The sequence below is a fragment of the Octodon degus genome, unplaced genomic scaffold, assembly GCF_000260255.1.
Source record: "Octodon degus isolate 3935 unplaced genomic scaffold, OctDeg1.0 scaffold00109, whole genome shotgun sequence".
In the NCBI taxonomy this organism is placed as follows: Eukaryota; Metazoa; Chordata; class Mammalia; order Rodentia; family Octodontidae; genus Octodon; species Octodon degus.
Window position 1 is genome coordinate 4,089,092 of NW_004524685.1, and position 17,784 is coordinate 4,106,875.

Below are 17,784 nucleotides of genomic sequence, written 5' to 3' on the forward strand. Positions count from 1 at the left end.
AGAATATTATAAAAAACATTTAAAAATTAGAATATATTTTAAAATAGGTATAAAGAATTACATACTTCTTATTTTTACACATAAGTCCAAAAATCTCACTTGCTTAAGTTCTTGCAAGAACTTTTCCCTTTTTACTTAAAGGGAGCACTGTATGGCTTCTCATTGGTGTGTCCAAATTGCCTGTATTGCTAATCTTGCAGTTTGGGGTCCATTAAGTAAAATAAGGACCATTTATTGAACACAAGTCCTGCAATACCATAATAACTGATCACAGTGCCTACTATGATACCTCCTCCCTGACTTATGGGTAGGTAGCCTATATGAGGTGAGTACACTTGGACAAAAGGAAGATTTTTCATCACAATACAACAGTGAGCAGTTTAAAATTACAAGTTGGGTACTTCTTTGGTTTTCAATATAGTATTGTCAGACCAGTTTAGTGTAGGTAACAAACCGCAGCAAGTGAAAGCACTGAGTGGAAAATCTACTATACTATAGAGTAGTAACAGTCGTTACATTTATTTATTTATTTATTTATTCATTTATTTACTTAGGTGGTACCAGGGATCAAACTCAGGACCTTGCACTTGTCAGGCAAGCACTTATTCCACTGAGCTATCTCCCCAGCCTCAGTCGTTACTTGTAGAGAAGGTGTCTTTATGTTGCTGTGGCAAAATGCCACAGACTGAGTAATATTTAGAAGTTTATTTGGGCTAGTGGGTCTGGGAGCTGGAAGTATAAGAAATTTACTTCAAGGAAAATAGTGAAAGGAGTCAGAGTTAAAGTTTTGTGCTGTTTTATACTACATAAATACATGGATTTTAAATTTTGTGGGGTTTTTAATCCTTATCTAACATTCTCAGCATTGCTGGTAGAAACTGTCAGTGTCAAAGCTGGTGACTTAGTAGTTCTTAGATGATGTGTCTTGTGCTTGCCTCAGTGTCTCATTTCATTTTTTTGCGTGTTTTAGTCAGTGGTCAAGTACACAGGAAATGCCTTTCAGCTTGTCAATTAGAAGAATGAATTAGAATCACAGATTCCTCCCAGCAATCATACTTGAGTATTTCTTAGCTAAATTAGTTGGAATTTTTTGGATTTGTGGTATTTGCATAGATTATATCCACAGAGCATCCCTAATCTAAATATCCAAAATCTGAAGTGGACCAAAATGACATTCAAGAAGTCTAAATATTAGAACATTTTAGATTTTTGTATCAGGAACACTCAGTCTATATGTCCAGATTAACTTTAGGCTCCAATGTTTTGTCTTCCTTTTTCCCAGTTTGTTTCCACACAAACTCAGTGCCCACTTCTTCTCCTTGCTATTCTCCCATTTTCAGGTTAGAGAAACTGAGTTCTTGGGCCAGGCAGATAGTTCAACGGATTGAAGTACCTTCTTAGGCAGACACAGGGACCGGGGTCCAATCCCAGGCCTGCCATGGCAGCCCCACTCCCAGGGCACTGAGATGGAGACTAAACTGGGCATGGTGACGCACACCTGTAATCCCTGTTCTTGGGAGGCTGAAAATAGGAAGATCACAAGTCTGATCTGTATAGTTAGACCCTGCAGACCCTGTGCTAAGTACATTACAAAAAGAAAAAGAGAAAATTACTGAGTTCTTATCCTCTCAAGACATCTTTTTTTTACCTTGATTCTTTAACTCCTTATTCATTTCTTCTAAGCCTACAAAATTAAGATAAAAGTATATTACTGCACAACAGTATGAATTCATATTTAACAGCTGTAGTCCTGTTTTAGAAGCCAGCCACTAGATGTCTCTCTTGTAAAGAAATAACAAACTTTTTGCAAATTGAAAAAAAAAAAATCTAATTCTTTTTATATAATGAAAGCATTCTAATTATATTGCACCTAAATATTTATCAACCCCTTTATTAATGTCAGTAGCACTTTTTCTTAGTTATATGATAATCTACTTTGTAAAGGACAGGATTTTTATAAACATGGTATCTTTATAAATGGTATAAATTTGTACTTTGCTGCACATTGACTTTAGAAAAAAGCAAAAGAAAATGAAATGATGGGTTTAGCAGTTGTGGTCATAGAGAGGCAAGTGGATTTGCAGTGAGATTTGGGAGATTCTATAATAGATGTTCAGTACAAACTTGTTGACTGAAATGTTTAGCTCTGTGGTTTCTTTGCTAGTACAGCTTTGGTACAGTTGGGCAGAAAGATTTTAGAACAACAGCAAGGACTTAGGAAAACTGGGTGAACGAATAGAAGCCTAATGATCCCTGTATTGAGCCTTTATTTACTGCAACTCTTCAGATGATTGTAGGGAGTTCCTGTGAAGCATCACAATCTGTGTTCCTTTCCATGGCAACAGAACGGCCCTATTTAAGTAGAAAATCAAACACTGGGTCCTCTTAGAGTCTTGAGTCTGATTCAGTTAGACAATTTTCACAGTCACCAAATCTGACTGACTTTACATGATAATATGCCTCTAGAATATGTCCTTCTCCTTTCATTTCTTTGATTACAGCATTTATCAGCTGTATTCACCTATGCAGGCAGGCCCTTTTTGTCTCCCTCTGGACTACTGAGGGAGCCCTAAGTGCTGTTTCTGCCTTCGGTATGTCCTCACTTTAGTCACTTGTGTACTCCGCTCTAGGTACGTCTTTATGCAACATGGTTTTAACATAACGGTCACCCACTCCAAATATTAATGCTTCTGTGCACACAGTCATTTGCTTATAGATACCTTCATTAGTCATAAGCAGAGTTGCCAACTGATGAAATCAGTCCTCTCATCTCCTGGCTTTGCAGTGTATAAAGTTCTCAAATGTGTACTTCTTCCATAGGCTGAAATTAGCACCATCTTATCCCTGCCTATTATGAAATTGCTACCTTTCAGGCAATTAGAAATACCTGTTTGAAGTATTTCTCATTAAGCAAGATAATAGGAGTCATGAGCATTTACTTTTTAAAGGAATTACAGTAATATTTTTTAATGTTTATATTAAAGATAATAAAGTTTACAGTAGAATAAGCACTTGCCTGGCAAGTGCAAGGGCCTGAGTTCAGTCCCTGGTTCCACACCAAAAAAAAAATAATAATAATAATAAATTTTAATCTTATTGTGAAAGGGAGATTTCTTGGCAAGTTACTTTGTGTATAGTGGTTTTTTCATTTAGAATCCATGTCAGAATGAACTGTAAGTCTGTTTCAAATGCAGATACGTGGGGGTGACCAACAGAATTGCAGCTTCATGGACTTCAGGGCATCTGTTTTATAAAAACACTCACCAGGTGATTTGGATGCTTATTTCCACCTGAAAAACCACTGACCCTTGTGCCAGGGAGACTCTGATTTTAATCTCCATTCAGTCTGTGGAGAGACAAGTTGGCAGACACCTAGAGCAGTATGTATGTAGTGATGGGAGGGAGTGTCAGGAGGGTCAGCAGTGACCGTGCGCATGCCATGCTTACCTTGAGGTGGGGTGTCACACATGGAGAGCAGGGGACAGGAAAAGCTGCCCAGGGAAGAATAAGATTTGAACATATTTTAGATGAGGAACAGTTTTATGTCATAAATTTTAATACAGATAGCGGAAAAGATGGTCTGGAGGTGAAACTATCAGATGTGGAAGCCCAGAGTAGCCATTTAGGACCGCAAGAATAGACTCTAGGGTGGGAGCTGGTGAGTGATGGGGATGGAGCTGGAGAGAGGCCCACCATGCCACGCCAGGAATTTTAGGTAGAAACATATCATGAGCAGAAAATCTTCCTGTTCCTACAAGTGATGCACATCCAAATATGACTCTTTATAATCTGGCTTCATTTGATTTCCTACTTATTCAACAAAAATGAACCCATACTGTTCTTCAAAGTCCTGGAATGTCGTCCTCTTTCTTTCCTAGCCATCTGTGAAAGGACACATGCTAGCTCCTCTTCACCCATGTCTCCTTTGACTGAGTTCTTATTCTGCACAGTTAATATGAAGCAGATGCTAGTATTTAATACTGGTATTCACTTTTGTATGCATTTATCTGCTATTATTTCTATTATCCTATTTTTTTGGTAGGAGCTTCATTAGCATTTTGAAATTGACATCTTTGTTATGTAGGATTCTGCCTTGCATTACAGGAGGGCTAGCATTCCTGACCCCATCTGGTAATGTCTCTGTTCCCTGGTTTTCGACCACTCAGAAGTACCTGGCCATTTCCAAAAGCCCCTACTTCTACTCCCTGCACCCCACCTTCAGTTGAGAACTGCTTTAAGTGCTTGAGTATTTATCAATTATTTGAAACAAAATGTTCTTTTTCATTTCAATGTTCACCTGCTAGATCCATTTTCTTAATATACTCTCTCAACTAAAGCCAATACCACATAGTTAACCTGTTTCCTATTATCATGTATTACTAATTTTTAATAGGGCAAGATATAAAACTGGAACTTTTCAAAGTATTTTTATAATGATGTGAGACTCAAAATTGTGGTTTTCATTCTCCTAAATTCTAGTTATTTTAATCCATACTAAGTAACTAAACAGATCCTTTATGTTCATGCTTCCAAAACCACTATCATAATACTAATCCTCATAAAGTAAGTTGCATTTATTTCTGGGAGACTTTCGTTTTCATCTTGAAATGCATTTGAAAAAGTTAAATACCTATAAGTGAAGGATTATGTAGATTTTCCTTTGTTTTTTTCTTGAACAGTTTCAAATTATGCTGGGTTTTCTTTTAGCTTTAAATTAAAGTAAAATTGTATAGCTAACAGTGAAGATGCTTTTTTCATGAAATTTTACATGGAATTTCAGATGTCATCACAATTAACAACTTTAGTGTTCTCTTCCTTTTCTGTTGCTTGTAAATGAAAGATGAAACCCAGCAAGAAGAAACCTTTAATCCCTGTAATCAGTTAGAATGCTGAAAGTTAGGTTGCATGAAATAGGATTCCCAGGGCTGGGGAGATGGCTCAGTGGTCTAAAGCACCTACTTAGAACAAGCTTAGCAAAGCACAGGGACCGCGGTTCAATCCCCCAGCACCACATGCCAGCCAGCCCCCCCCCCTGGTGGGCTGAGCTGGCCACACACACACACACACACACACACATAAATAAATTAAAAAAAAAAAAAAAGAAATAGGATTCCCAGTTCAGACTGGCGTGAGGTATTATCAGAAGGGTATTTTGGCTCTTATTACCAACTAGCCAAAGAAGGAGGGTGTACGTCAGGGTTAATGGATAGCACAACTTGCTTGTTTCATGAAGGGCTCACTTTATTTCTGATTTTTCACTGGACCTTCTCTTTCTTACCAGGATACTGATGGTAACAGTTTGAGTTACAGCAAATATACATGATGCATGCTTATCTCCTAGCAGTACGGGACAGATCACAAACTCAGCCATTTTTAAGCCACTTAGGCCACTTGAGCCATAATGACCAGGAATGTATATTAATCTGGAGGGCAGAGATGGAGCCATTCATTAAGGTTAAGAGGAATGGTGCCTAGAGGTAGGGATTATTACCACTGCAATCAAAATGTCCACTCTATTTTTTAAAATTATTTTAAGTAGAAAAGCACAGGCTGGGCACAGTGGCTGCCTGGCAAGCACAAAGTCATGAGTTCAATTCCTGGTACGAAAAAAAAATAGCAAAGCAAATATTTAAAATAGCAGTGGACCGGAGAGATAGCTCAGTAGAGTAAGTGCCTGCCTGGGAAGCGCAGGGTCCTGAGTTCAATCCCTGGTACCCCAAAAACAAAACAAAACAAAAAATTTTCAGTACCATAAACTTGCAGAGTAAAATAGCAGCAGTGATACATTTGAATCAGCTGTACCAAAAAAAAAGGTTTATTATTGAACTTTCATTTCTGGAAACTTCATGACAGTATGGTAAGTTATAAATTTTAGAATTTTGAAAAATACTATAACAGTTTGCCAGTTTACAGTGGAATAAAGACCGTAGAGAAGTCACTTTCTTCATTCTACTTTAATGTTCTTATCTGTAAAATGAAATAATACTTTATAGAGTTAACAGTTAATACAGGACTGTTTAGAAATATGCCTGATATAAAAAGCACTTTAATAAATTATCCTAGTGGGCCTCAGTAATATTGTTTGAGTAAATTGTAGGTTAATCATTGTTAGAGTAGCATGAGAAATGGTGTAGGGGGTTTTTTGTTGTTTGTTTTTAAGAAAAAGAATATTTGAGCTTTTTTCATCCTTATCTTAGAAATTTTAGTTCTGAGAATTATGTAACTCATAACTGGGGCCTGTTTCTTAGATACTTTTAAAGCTATCAAAATAACTGGGCATGTAACCCCAATTCCTGCTAGGTAATAGTTTCTAAAGAACAAAGGGGACATACTTATGCTTATAAGGAAATACGTTTAAGTTTAGAAAAAGTGTTAGAGTTATTTTTTATAGCATGTCTTTCACCATGAAAAACAACTTTGCAGATTATAAAAACTATTTTCACTTAATTCAATGAGAAGAAAGATTTGTACTAACAGTGTTTGGACAGGATATCCTGTCTGCTTCTTGTACTATGGATAACCACTAAGAAGATAACAATGTACAATGTATTAATTATTGAAACTGTCCTATTAATCAGTTTTGAAACTATCTCATTGCTATTTGTTTCTCAATAAAGTAAAATAAAAAACCAACAAGTCATTATGTGGAAGTCATTTAATGTGTACATATTCTTCAATGAGAAATCTTTCTTACTGTGCCAAGAAATGACCTTAAGTAAAAGTTTGGGACATATTTTCATACTTCTAAGTATATGATATAGAACTTTTTTAAATGTAGATACTGTAATTAAATGTAGATACTGTAATTAAACATGCACACTTTTCTGTGTCAGTGCATATAACATCAGTGTATAGTATTACTAGTAATAGTGATGCATTAAAAATAATAAATATTTAAATTTTTTTTAAATTTATCTTTTATTCATATTAATGAGAAAAATAAAATAGTAAGGGAACAGTTTCAGAACAGGTGAGTATGACAGTTACAATAATTAATACATTGCATATTGTTGTCTTCATAGTAATTATTCAATATTTAAACTTCTACCCCAGTGTTTTTCAAACAGTAATTTCTACCCCTCAGGGACATTGACAATATCTAGGAACTTTTTAAGAATTAGTTGGAAGTATTTCCATTCTTGACAAAGGTGTGTGGGACGCAATGACATTATTGTAGTTCTGCTTTTTTGTATAGTTGTTTAATATAATAACTACATAATGGTTCCCTTAACTGACTTTTTAATGATATATATTTAGGATTTTTATAATTTTTTTCCTATTACAAAATGTATTGCAGTGTGCATTTTGTATATATGTTATTACTATCCCAGTTTCTGTAGGAAAAATGGTTGGAAATAAAATTGTTGAGGTGAAAATATGTACTCTTTTAATTATGAATTTTTATGTATAGCTTTTATGAAATTAAACTGCTAGAAGCTTATATTATGTTTTCTCCTTGCCACATTGCCTTAATATTTGTATGTTTTAAAACATCTCTACAGATCTAATAGGTACTAGTTCATTTCTTTTTTTAATGAATTTGAACATGTGATACCAGTACCATTTGAAAACAGCTGACTGGCTTTCTACTTTCATTTTTCATGGGATTCTGATAGTGTTTCTTCTTTTTTTTGTATTTGTCATGTACTTTTCTTTTTTTCCCGTAATTTTATTGATAAGCAAATAGCAATGAGACAGTTTCAAATCAAATTGGTAGGACAGTTTCAGTAATTCACACACTGCATACATTCTTCCCAGTGGTTAATTGCTGTACAAGATGCAGACATGATATCCCATTTACAAACACCATTAGAACAAATCGCTCTATTCATTAAGAGAACTGATAGTGTTTCTGATATTGAAAATGGCAATTTTAAGTCATAAAATCAGGAATAATTTAATATATGTGCATAGGACCCCTCTGCCCAAATATGCCTTCATCCAGAAACACTTGAAACTGCGAAATATCCTTAACAGTTTCTAGTAAGCAAGGGTTGGTAAGTACCCTGTGTAATTCACTTCAAGTTGGGTATAAAATACTATTTATTCTGTTCATTTAATATACGCGCCATCTCTTTCTCACTTTTTCATTATCACTTTCCAGGTGCCCTTTGAAACATTTTCCTAATTGTCTCCCCTGCAGTATTTTGACATCGTAATATCTGAGATTTTGTTGACTGTTTAGAAAACCAGGTTTTTCCCCTATGAGGGTTGTACTGCCCCCATTAAGGGTATGTCCTTTGTGTGTGCAAGCACAAGCATCTTTGTATTGATACTTGGGGAAAAGCTTTGCTTTTAAGGGATTTTAGATTTTAAGAGACTCAAGGATTCAATGTTTCTATTACTTTGTCAGTTATAATAATTGCTACCATTATTTCATCAGTCTGTTTGCAAGCTAAGCATATGCCTTTGAGTGCCTAGTTATCTAGAATATTCTAGGCACAGTATATTCTTTAGAAAGTTGACATCCCAAAGGCCCAATGATATTAGTTGATAGTATTTGTTGAATTTATGAAATAATAGCATTAGAGGTAATATTAAATGTTTAGACCTCTAATGTGGTTTTCAAACAGTGATTTTACCTCCTCAGGAAACATTTGCAGTGTCTGGGAGCCTTTTTAGTTGTCAGAGCTGGGAGAGGGTTGTTAATGGATGGAGGCCCAGGATGTGCTTAAATACCCTGCAGGGCTTAGGGCAGCCTATGATGTTATTAAGGTGAGCCTCCCCTAATAAGAGTTACCTGTACTACTGAGATTCAGAAACGTTGAGCTGTCCTAATGACTGTACTTAGACTCAACCTGTAAAAAATAATCCAGGTAATATTTCTGGGATTTGGGTGGAAATGTATAGTTTTTTTAAGTAGGACATATGTTATGGTATATACTTTTGGAATATGGGAAATTTATCTCTATAAGTCTCAAGAAGAGATTTGATTGCCTATGTCAAAACTTGTTCTGAATTTCAAAAACATTAAAGAATTGGAAACTACTTTACAGAAAACTAACTCATTTTAGCAGATCTTTATAAATACCCATTCACTTCCCATTCCTTATCTTGGATGAATGTGCATCCACTCTATGAATAAATTTTTATTTTCTAGAAAAAAAGTGTGTCTCAAAAATATGGTAATATGAAAATGGATTAAATCTGAGAACAGTGAATACTCTATCACATTGTTTTTGAAATATTGCAAGATAACATTTTAAAAGTAAATAAACTTGAAATTTGTTCATTTTTGGACTGAGTCTAAGTATAGAAAGATTTTTATAATAACATATAATAAAATAATAAATAACTTCATTATAATCACAACTAGTTAAGAACAGGAAAAAAATTATTTGCAAGAGCTTTCTCTCCCCCCTCGCCTTGTTTGAAATATTAAGTGCCTTCCAAAGGTATTCAGGGTCTTTTATATGTTAAGAAAGGTGAATGGTTCTTGAAATTACTCAAGCAGTGACAAGAGAGGATTAAGATTTACAGTTCTGGAAGGTGAACACATTAGGCTCCTTTCTCCCCCCTGTAAGTTAACATGAGAAAATAAATATATTTTGTATAGGATTTATTTTCTTTCTTTCTTTCTTTCTTTCTTTTTTTCTTTTTTTTTTTGTACAGGGTCTCTCTACGCAGCTCAGCTCATAGTAGTCCTCCTGTCTCAGCCTCGCCAGCGCTGGGATTACAGGTGTGTGCCACCATGCCAGGTTTTAGGGCTGGGACAGCGCACCTGGGTTTCCAGGGTGGCACAGGGTGCTGTTCGATGATCAAACTCAGGTCCTTGCACTTGCCAGGCAAGCGCCTAGACACTGAGGTAGCTCCCCAGCCCAACATATTTTTCAGAAAATATTTTTTACAATAAGATAACAAATCATCTTATTTCTTTATAAAAAGAGAAATATGGCATCTTTTGGTTTTGTCTAGTGGAATTATGCTATATGCCTGTTTTACTGATAAAGAGCATTGCTTGGTGTTTCACTTTGGAAGAATTATGTACTGAAAACTACTAACTGACTTGAAATCAAAACAAGTTTTAAGTTCTTTTCCTTTAAGACTTTAGACATCTAGTCTTTAGTATAGGGTACTTTTTGGCTTTTATTTTTTAAATATTTCTTCTGTAAGTGGCACTGTCAACATAAGCATAATTAATCATATTTCTCTCTAGCTTTTTTCAAAAACTAACTCCCTGTTGAAGAAAATTATTCTGGTATGTGATAACCTAATGAAAACAATTTTACTTGGGTTTATGGTCATTATCTTCTAATAAAAATATTGACTAAATTAAATAAATGTTGGAAGATAAGACTACTGAGTTACCTTGTAAGAGAATTATTTTAAGTTTAGAGCACATAGGGTAGGTTTCTAAAAGATAGCAATCATTGCTTGGAGGAATTGCTGCCAACCATTTCAGGTTGTTAGAAATTTCTTCAAAGACAGGAAAACATTGTATAAAACCCATCATGTAGTGAAGATATTTAAGTATCTGTAGTGATTGAATATTTTAAAAGTTATATTTTTTAAGGAAATATTATCTAATCTGAATAAATTTAAATGTTAAATAGGACATGTTGTCATTTTTCTAAAATCAAACATTTAATGAACTGTTACTGTTGATTCTATATCAAACCAAAGTTTAGACCTCAAAGCAAAGGAGTTTAGCTCGGAGTGGATTTTGCTTAGCAACCAGCTTGTTGTCTACTGTTTTGCTACTGCATGCACGTACTCATGCCTCAGAAGTATGTCTGTAGCCAGCTGGACTCAACTGGACAATACTTCACCTAATTTCCACACTAGTGAGGCAAAGACATCAGCTCATTGTATTTAATCATGAGGAAATTTATTTGTAAATTTCAAGTAGTAGCACATTGATCTCAAAAGCCCTAGGACTTTGAGAAATTCTCATCTAATTCAGGAATGTAAAGTCCTTGTAATTCAGAAATGCCTCACATTTTTTTTTCTCTTAAAACTTTGCAAATATGATATTGTTCCAAAAGCATAGCTTCAAAATCCTGCAGAAAAATAAATAGCTCTTAATGAAAAAATATTTTCAAATCTAACTTCAGAATTACTAATGAGAATTTAGGAAGTTTGATTTTTATTCAAATGTTTATTATCAACCTTGATTTTCACATATTTTCACTTTTAGAAAACAACAGTTTTGTTGGCACGTGAAGCTGCAGTTTCCTCAAAGTCAAGCAGAGTACATAGAAAAGAGGTATAGTATCACCACTGTCTTTTTAGAACTGATTATTTTTATTTGAAGGCTCTGTAATTAAACTGAACTTAATGTATGTCAGTGGTAGAGTAAATTGCAATTACAGTCAACACAAAAACTAAGCAGTGTTGAAAATAGATGAACTACAGTTAGGCTTATCAGTGACTCACATAAATAATAAAATAAATGTGAAATGAAAGCAGACAATATGACTTTTTAAATATGAAAAGAAAAATAAACCTCCCAAACCTAGTGTACTTTTTGGAAGTGCCTACAAAGGTAGGGAAAATGATTAACTGAAAAATCATGACAGTAATTACTTGCACAGGGGGAGCACATATTAAGAAGAAGGATATAAGAAAAATTAGCTGAAACCCTTGTTTTTTGGCTAAGGAGTTGTAAAGGAAATGAAAAGTTACCCAGAGTCTGTTTATAAGTTTCTACTGTTAACATGGTACTATGTTCATTGAAAAATACATTATTTTCTATATAAGAATTAATTTGCATAGTTTATTGTCTTGCATATTATGAACATTATCAAGTATTGTTTAAAAAGTTTAATGAGGGGCTTGGGAGATGGCTCAGTAGATTAAGCACTTCCCTGACAAGCGCAAGGGCTTGAGATCAATCCCTGGTTCCACCAAAAGAAAAAAAAATTTATTTCTTTTACTGAAAAAAAAAAAAAGTTTAATGACCTTTGAGTCTTTGAGTTGGAGAAAATTTAAATTACTAATTAATGCATTTAGCATAAAGTATGTCCACATTATAGGTGCTGTCCTATTTTTGTAATTGGTCTATGAGTTTTAGTGAAGAACTTGGTTAACTGAAATTGATACCAAACTGGAAACAGGAATTATTTTCTAGATAGGGCTATGTAGCTAGTAGTATAAACTAATATGCATAAATGATTGAGCAAAGTTATTTTAAAATGGTCTTTAATTTATTCATATAGCTATATATTAAAACACTGTTCATACATAAAACAAAGTTGAAAAGCTTTAAATACTTTGTTTCCAGGGAAATTAGTGTCAACTCTTTAACCTGTTATTATGATTTAGAATGAATAAACTTGAACACACATTAAAATTAGCATCATCTGAAACCTTTCTTCAGATTGTGTTTTGTTTTTACACATTTCAAATACATTTCATCATATCCTCTTCATGTTTGAGCACAGATGTATGTTGAAAGGGGCTTCATATTTTTTATAGCTGATTTATGCAGACTTTTCAAAATGTTTTTGAATTTTTTTCCTACGTAATTTTTGCTTGAAAGGATGTTATATTTTAACAAGAGTAAAGTAAGAGATCCCTGGGGCCAGGGAGATGACTCAGTGGAATAAGCGCTTGCCTGGCAAGTGCAGGGGCCTGAGTTCAATCCCCAGTTCCAAAAAAAAAAAAAAAAAAAAAGTAAGAGATGCTTGTTCAGTTATTTAAATCAAAAAAGCTACAACATTTAATAATTCTAAGTTAATATCTTTAGTAGCACAATATAAATAGTTCAGAAGAATTCTAGAAGGAATATACAATATAAATAAAATAATCTTTTTTCTCTGTTTGAAAGAGTACCAGATGATAAAACTATAAATGAAATTCTAAAACCTTATATTGATCCTGAAAAGTCTGATCCTGTAATTCGTCAAAGGTATGTTTCAAAAATCTTGTAACTATCTGAATTTGTAATTAAAATGTTGAAGTATTTTTAGGTACATATTTATTATGGAAAGCAATACTAATTCATTTAATCCACATTCCAACAGTATAGTAGACTAATATTATACCCATGTTACAGATGTGGAAACTGACCTTTGATGTGTTTAAGTAACCTCATAACTCATAAAAAAGAAAGTTGGGATTCCAACCCAAGCAGTCTAGAGTCAGAGTTCGCACTCTTAACCCTTAAACTAAGCTGCCTTTCAAGTTGAACTAAAAACTGGAAAGTAAGACTTTCCAAGTAGCTGTTAAAGACAGGAAATCCTATTTCAGCCAAGTCTTCATAGAACTAAGTAAGGTACATTGTACCTCCTGTCCAGAAATACAACACGGACAAAAGTGGTTAATATAGCATAGTGGAAAATTTCAGTCATGGATTTATGAGTTAAAATAGCTAGTTCTGTCCCTTATTAACGATTTGATCAAAAATAAATTACTTGACTTCCTGACCTTTAATAGTTCCACTAGTGAAATTGAATGACAGTACCTACTAGATAGAGTTGATTTGAAGTTTAAGAGAAGTAGCACATTAAAAGTTCCTAATGCAAGGCAGTAGATAGTAGGCAGTGCTCAAAAAAAGAGATTGGGGTATGAGTTATTAGTGTTCCTAGAAACAACCCAGTTGACTCTACTGCATTTCCACCAATGGTACTTACTAAGGCTATGAATGTTTAGTTTGCTTTCAGAGTAACCTGGTGTTTAAAATTTAAGCTCTGTGGATTCTAAAATGTCTTTTCCAGTTCTAGTTAAATCTCATATTTCAACGTTTTAGAAGCAGTATTGCCTAGACTGATCCAAACCTTTGTGATAATTGACTTTCTTTCCTTCCAACTGATAATCTTAGTGTTATCATTAGTCATATACCTGGCAGGAAGACAAAATCACAGTCACTAATTTGGCTGCATTTTTTAAATAAATATGTAAGAATGTTGATTAATTTGCTGGAATAGTTGTGTGGTTTTTTTTTTTTAAGATCAGCAAAATTAAGAAACGTGTATCTTTTTCAGATCCTTGCTTAGAAAATATCTTTACCTTTTCAATTCTTGTGTAGATACATGTTTTATTAGTTGGTTATAAATGCTTGCTGTTTATAAGGCTATCTTCAAATATACTAAGAATCAATATTGCTTCCTTCATTATGGTGCTTTTATTTCAGATTGAAAGTCTACATTCACTCTCAGACCAGCATCCAGATTTTAATGAAGGTTGAGAATATGCAACAAAATATAGTAAGGTACAAATGGGTCCTTCCTCACTTCTTTAAATATTTTCTAATTTTATAATATATTTTAGTAGCTTGCTTAATTTAACTAGGTAGTTAAACTAATTGTCTAGCTATCAACAAAACCTACGTGTACGAAAACAGCTCTCAAATGAAAATTCTAAAATAATCACACATACAAAAATAAATTTGGGGGGCTGAGGAGTTGGCTCAGTAGAATAAGTGCTTGCCTGGCAAGTGCAAGAGCCTGAGTTCAATCTCCGGTTCCGCCAAAAAAATAATAATAATAATTAAATAAATAAATAAATAAATAAATTTGGTTGAAAAATCTGCTTAGCTAGATTTTACAATAGTAGATAAAACTAGAAGATTTCTGATTCCCATGTTACTTATTTCAAAAAATACTCTTGTGTGACTGAGTTCTGGTATTCAAATTCACACCTTTGGAAGTATGAAAACTGACCATTTTCGTTATTTTTTTAGGTGTTCTGTCAACTATTTTCCACCATACTCCTCTCCAGCCCTCATTGTTTCCTTTGTAGATGTTTATTTTAATTGCAAATAATTCTTAATTGCAAATAGTAGTCATAGGTACTCTTAACCACTACATGGTTTATTTTTTAAATTAATACACAGATATTTGAAATAACAAATTGATTCTTTTACAACTAAAGATCTGAGGTTGGGGTGATAGCTCAGAGGCGTAAGTGCCTGTCTGGAAAGCCCCAGGTCCTGAGTTTGAGCCTCAGTGCCAAAAACAAGCAAACAAAAAATTAGGGGCTGGGGAGATGGCTTAGTGGAATAAGTGCTTCCCTGGCAAGCACAAGGGCCTGAGTTCAATCCCGGTTCTGCCAAAAAAAGAAAAAGAATTAAATATCTGATACCTATGGAGGGAAAAAAATAAATAAATTAATTAAATAAATATCTGATACCTATTTTGCTCCATTTTAGTGTCGGGTTGACTGCCATCACCTTATGTATCTGTTGTTATCCAGATAATTAAACTTCTTTACTAAAGCTGAGAAAGCAATTATATGATTCATTAGAGCAAAATCCATTAGAGCAAAAAATTAGCAGGTTGGCTTTGTTGTTTGGTTCATTGACTTTGCTTGATTGATTAGTTTTCTATTTTGATTGATTTTTGCTTTATTTCCTTACTTAACTAGAAAAGAAAATATGCTGTTGTTACCCTTAAAATCAAAGCAATCGGGTTATGATTCACAAAGAAATATACAGCTCTTATGCCAGTCAAATTTGACATTTAACAGAATGCAAAATGTCTTGCAAAACTCAAGGAAATCAAAATGTGATAAAAGTAAATATAAGCTACAGAGTTTGTAGTACAGGACAGACTCTTGGGCCCAGATACACTTATTTTTAAATTAGAAAGTGTTGTAAACATTAAGTTAATGCATGTCATCTACTTACAGCACGTGGCATAAAGCAGATTATGCTTAATAAATTTGTATTCAAGTATTTTAAGTTCTATTTAGAAAATATTTAGCTAACATTTTACTGAGATGATTTAGTGAGTATAAGAAGTTGTTTTGTTTTTTAAATCCTAGAGATTACTTCCCTAGTGAAAGATCTGCTTAAAATAAAAAGTTGCACGTGGCTGGAATTCGAGTGGTTTACCCATCACTTTAAAAAATGATAATAATAGCTTCTTTCAGCCAAATAACTTACTATATTTCTGGAAAGTGCCCTGATTTCATTGCTCACTCGCTGTGCTGTCTACAGGCCACTCAGCACTAAGTTTAAGGGAACAGATACCCAATCATGGTGGTTTATATTTCTTTTGACATTAATTTAATATTGGGAGAAAGTAAGATTTCAGGAGCTTAAAATGTTATCAGATGTTATTTCTGTACAAATGATTCCCAAACTAGATGTAGACTTTCACCTTTTTTTCCTAAATACCAAACCCTTCTTTCTAGCTGTCTTCATTTAAACATTTTATTACGTCCGATCAAAATATCTAGATCTCGGGGGCCTGGCCGTAGCTCAGGCCTTTAAGTGGCTGCTTCCACAAAGTTGTCAGCCTCAGGTTGCTGGAGTTCAAACCTCACACCTCTCCAGCTGGCCAAAGTGCCCTTAAGGCATTCGAGGAACAAAAAACAAAAAAAAAAAAAATATCTAGATCTCCTATGCCGCATGTGTTTCCTCCTTGTGTGTATGTGTTTTATATTAAATGGGTTGACAGTGTTCTTGGTAGCTACTAAACAACCAACAAAAGATGGTACCCAGTCCCTGTTAGTGGCCCTGCCATTGCTCCAGCACCAGCCTAAGATTACAAGGCCATCTCTTTCACTTCTTCACTCCTCCCAGCCACCTAGCACTCCTTATGTAATTGCCCTCCAGAATGAGTCTTCCATGTATCTTCCTTTTTTTCTGCATTCCTTTTTTTATTAGTAGTAGTAGTACATGTTTTCCACACGTAATGATCACATCATGGGAAATTTGTATTCCTCCATTATATATCTTAATTATTCCCCCATCTTCCTCTCCTCCCTTCATTCCTCTCCATTTGCAAAAATTGTTTTCATCTTTCATTTCAGTTTCTTTTTTAAAATTGCTTTTGCCTTTTTTCTCTTCTCCCCTCACTAGTTCCCCTTCCATTTGAACAAGTCCTACCTACTTCTGTCCTCAATTTTGCTCTTTATCTTTTGGGTTTCATACACAAGGAAAATAACATGATGTTTGAACTTATGTGTCTAATTTATTCATTTAAAATTAATCTCAAGATGCATCTATTTACCAAAAAATGTCTTTAAAGTTTCTTTCTGTAAGGGACAGTAATACTCCATTATAGTCCACATTTTCTTTATCCATTCATCTGTTGATGAGCATATGATGATTTCCAAGATGTAGCTATCATGAATTGTGCTGCTATAAATATAAGCTTGCATACTTATGTAGTATGATGTTGTTTTTGAGAAGATACCTAGAAAGAGATTAGCTGGGTGAAATGGAATTACTATTTTTTAGTTTTTTGAGGAATTTCTGCTGTCATTTCCGTAGTGCTTATACTAGCTTACATTGACAACAAAGAGAGTTCCTTCTCTCCTCCTACCCCCTGCAGCTCTTCCAGCAATTGTTATTGTTTGATTTCATGATAATAGCCAATCTGAGTGATGTTTTAATTTGTATTTCTCAAGTGGCCAATGTTGTACATTTTTTCATGTATGTATTGGCTATTTGTACTTTACTGGAGAAGTTTCTATTTCAGATGTCCATTTTTTGATAGGGTCTTTAAATTTGGGGGTCTGATCTTTTAGAGTTCTTTATATAATTTGGATACTAGTCTTGTCTAAGGAGTATGTGCTGAAAGCTTTTCCATTCTGTAGGTTTTCTGTTGACTCTGTTAGTGGTTTCTTTTGTTGTTCAGAAGCTTTTTGATTTGATGTAATCCCATTTGTTGATTCATGGTATTACTAGTTGTACATCCAAGGTTCTGTTGAGAAAGTCTTTGCCTACACCTGTCTCTTCCAAGAGTTTTACCTGTTCATTCTTGTACCACATTGTTTTCTATTTTAATAGTTAGATCTTTGATCCATTTGGATTTTAGTTTAGTGCACTATGACACATACGGATCTAGGTTTAATCTTCAGAGTATGGAAAACCAGTTTTCCCAGAGCTATTTA

The 17,784-nt window shown here is 34.1% G+C and overlaps 1 protein-coding gene across 2 annotated transcripts in view; it reads left to right on the plus strand.

The window, feature by feature from the left end:
• The window catches only part of Znhit6 (zinc finger HIT-type containing 6), a 52,769-nt gene that overhangs the window by 15,644 nt on the left and 19,341 nt on the right, over positions 1-17,784 (plus strand). For both annotated transcript variants that reach the window (XM_004639284.3, XM_023699071.1), the window contains exons 6-8: positions 11,138-11,206; positions 12,770-12,850; positions 14,075-14,152. In XM_004639284.3, the coding sequence (XP_004639341.1) occupies positions 11,138-11,206; positions 12,770-12,850; positions 14,075-14,152 (228 nt within the window). The remainder of the gene's footprint in view (positions 1-11,137; positions 11,207-12,769; positions 12,851-14,074; positions 14,153-17,784) is intronic.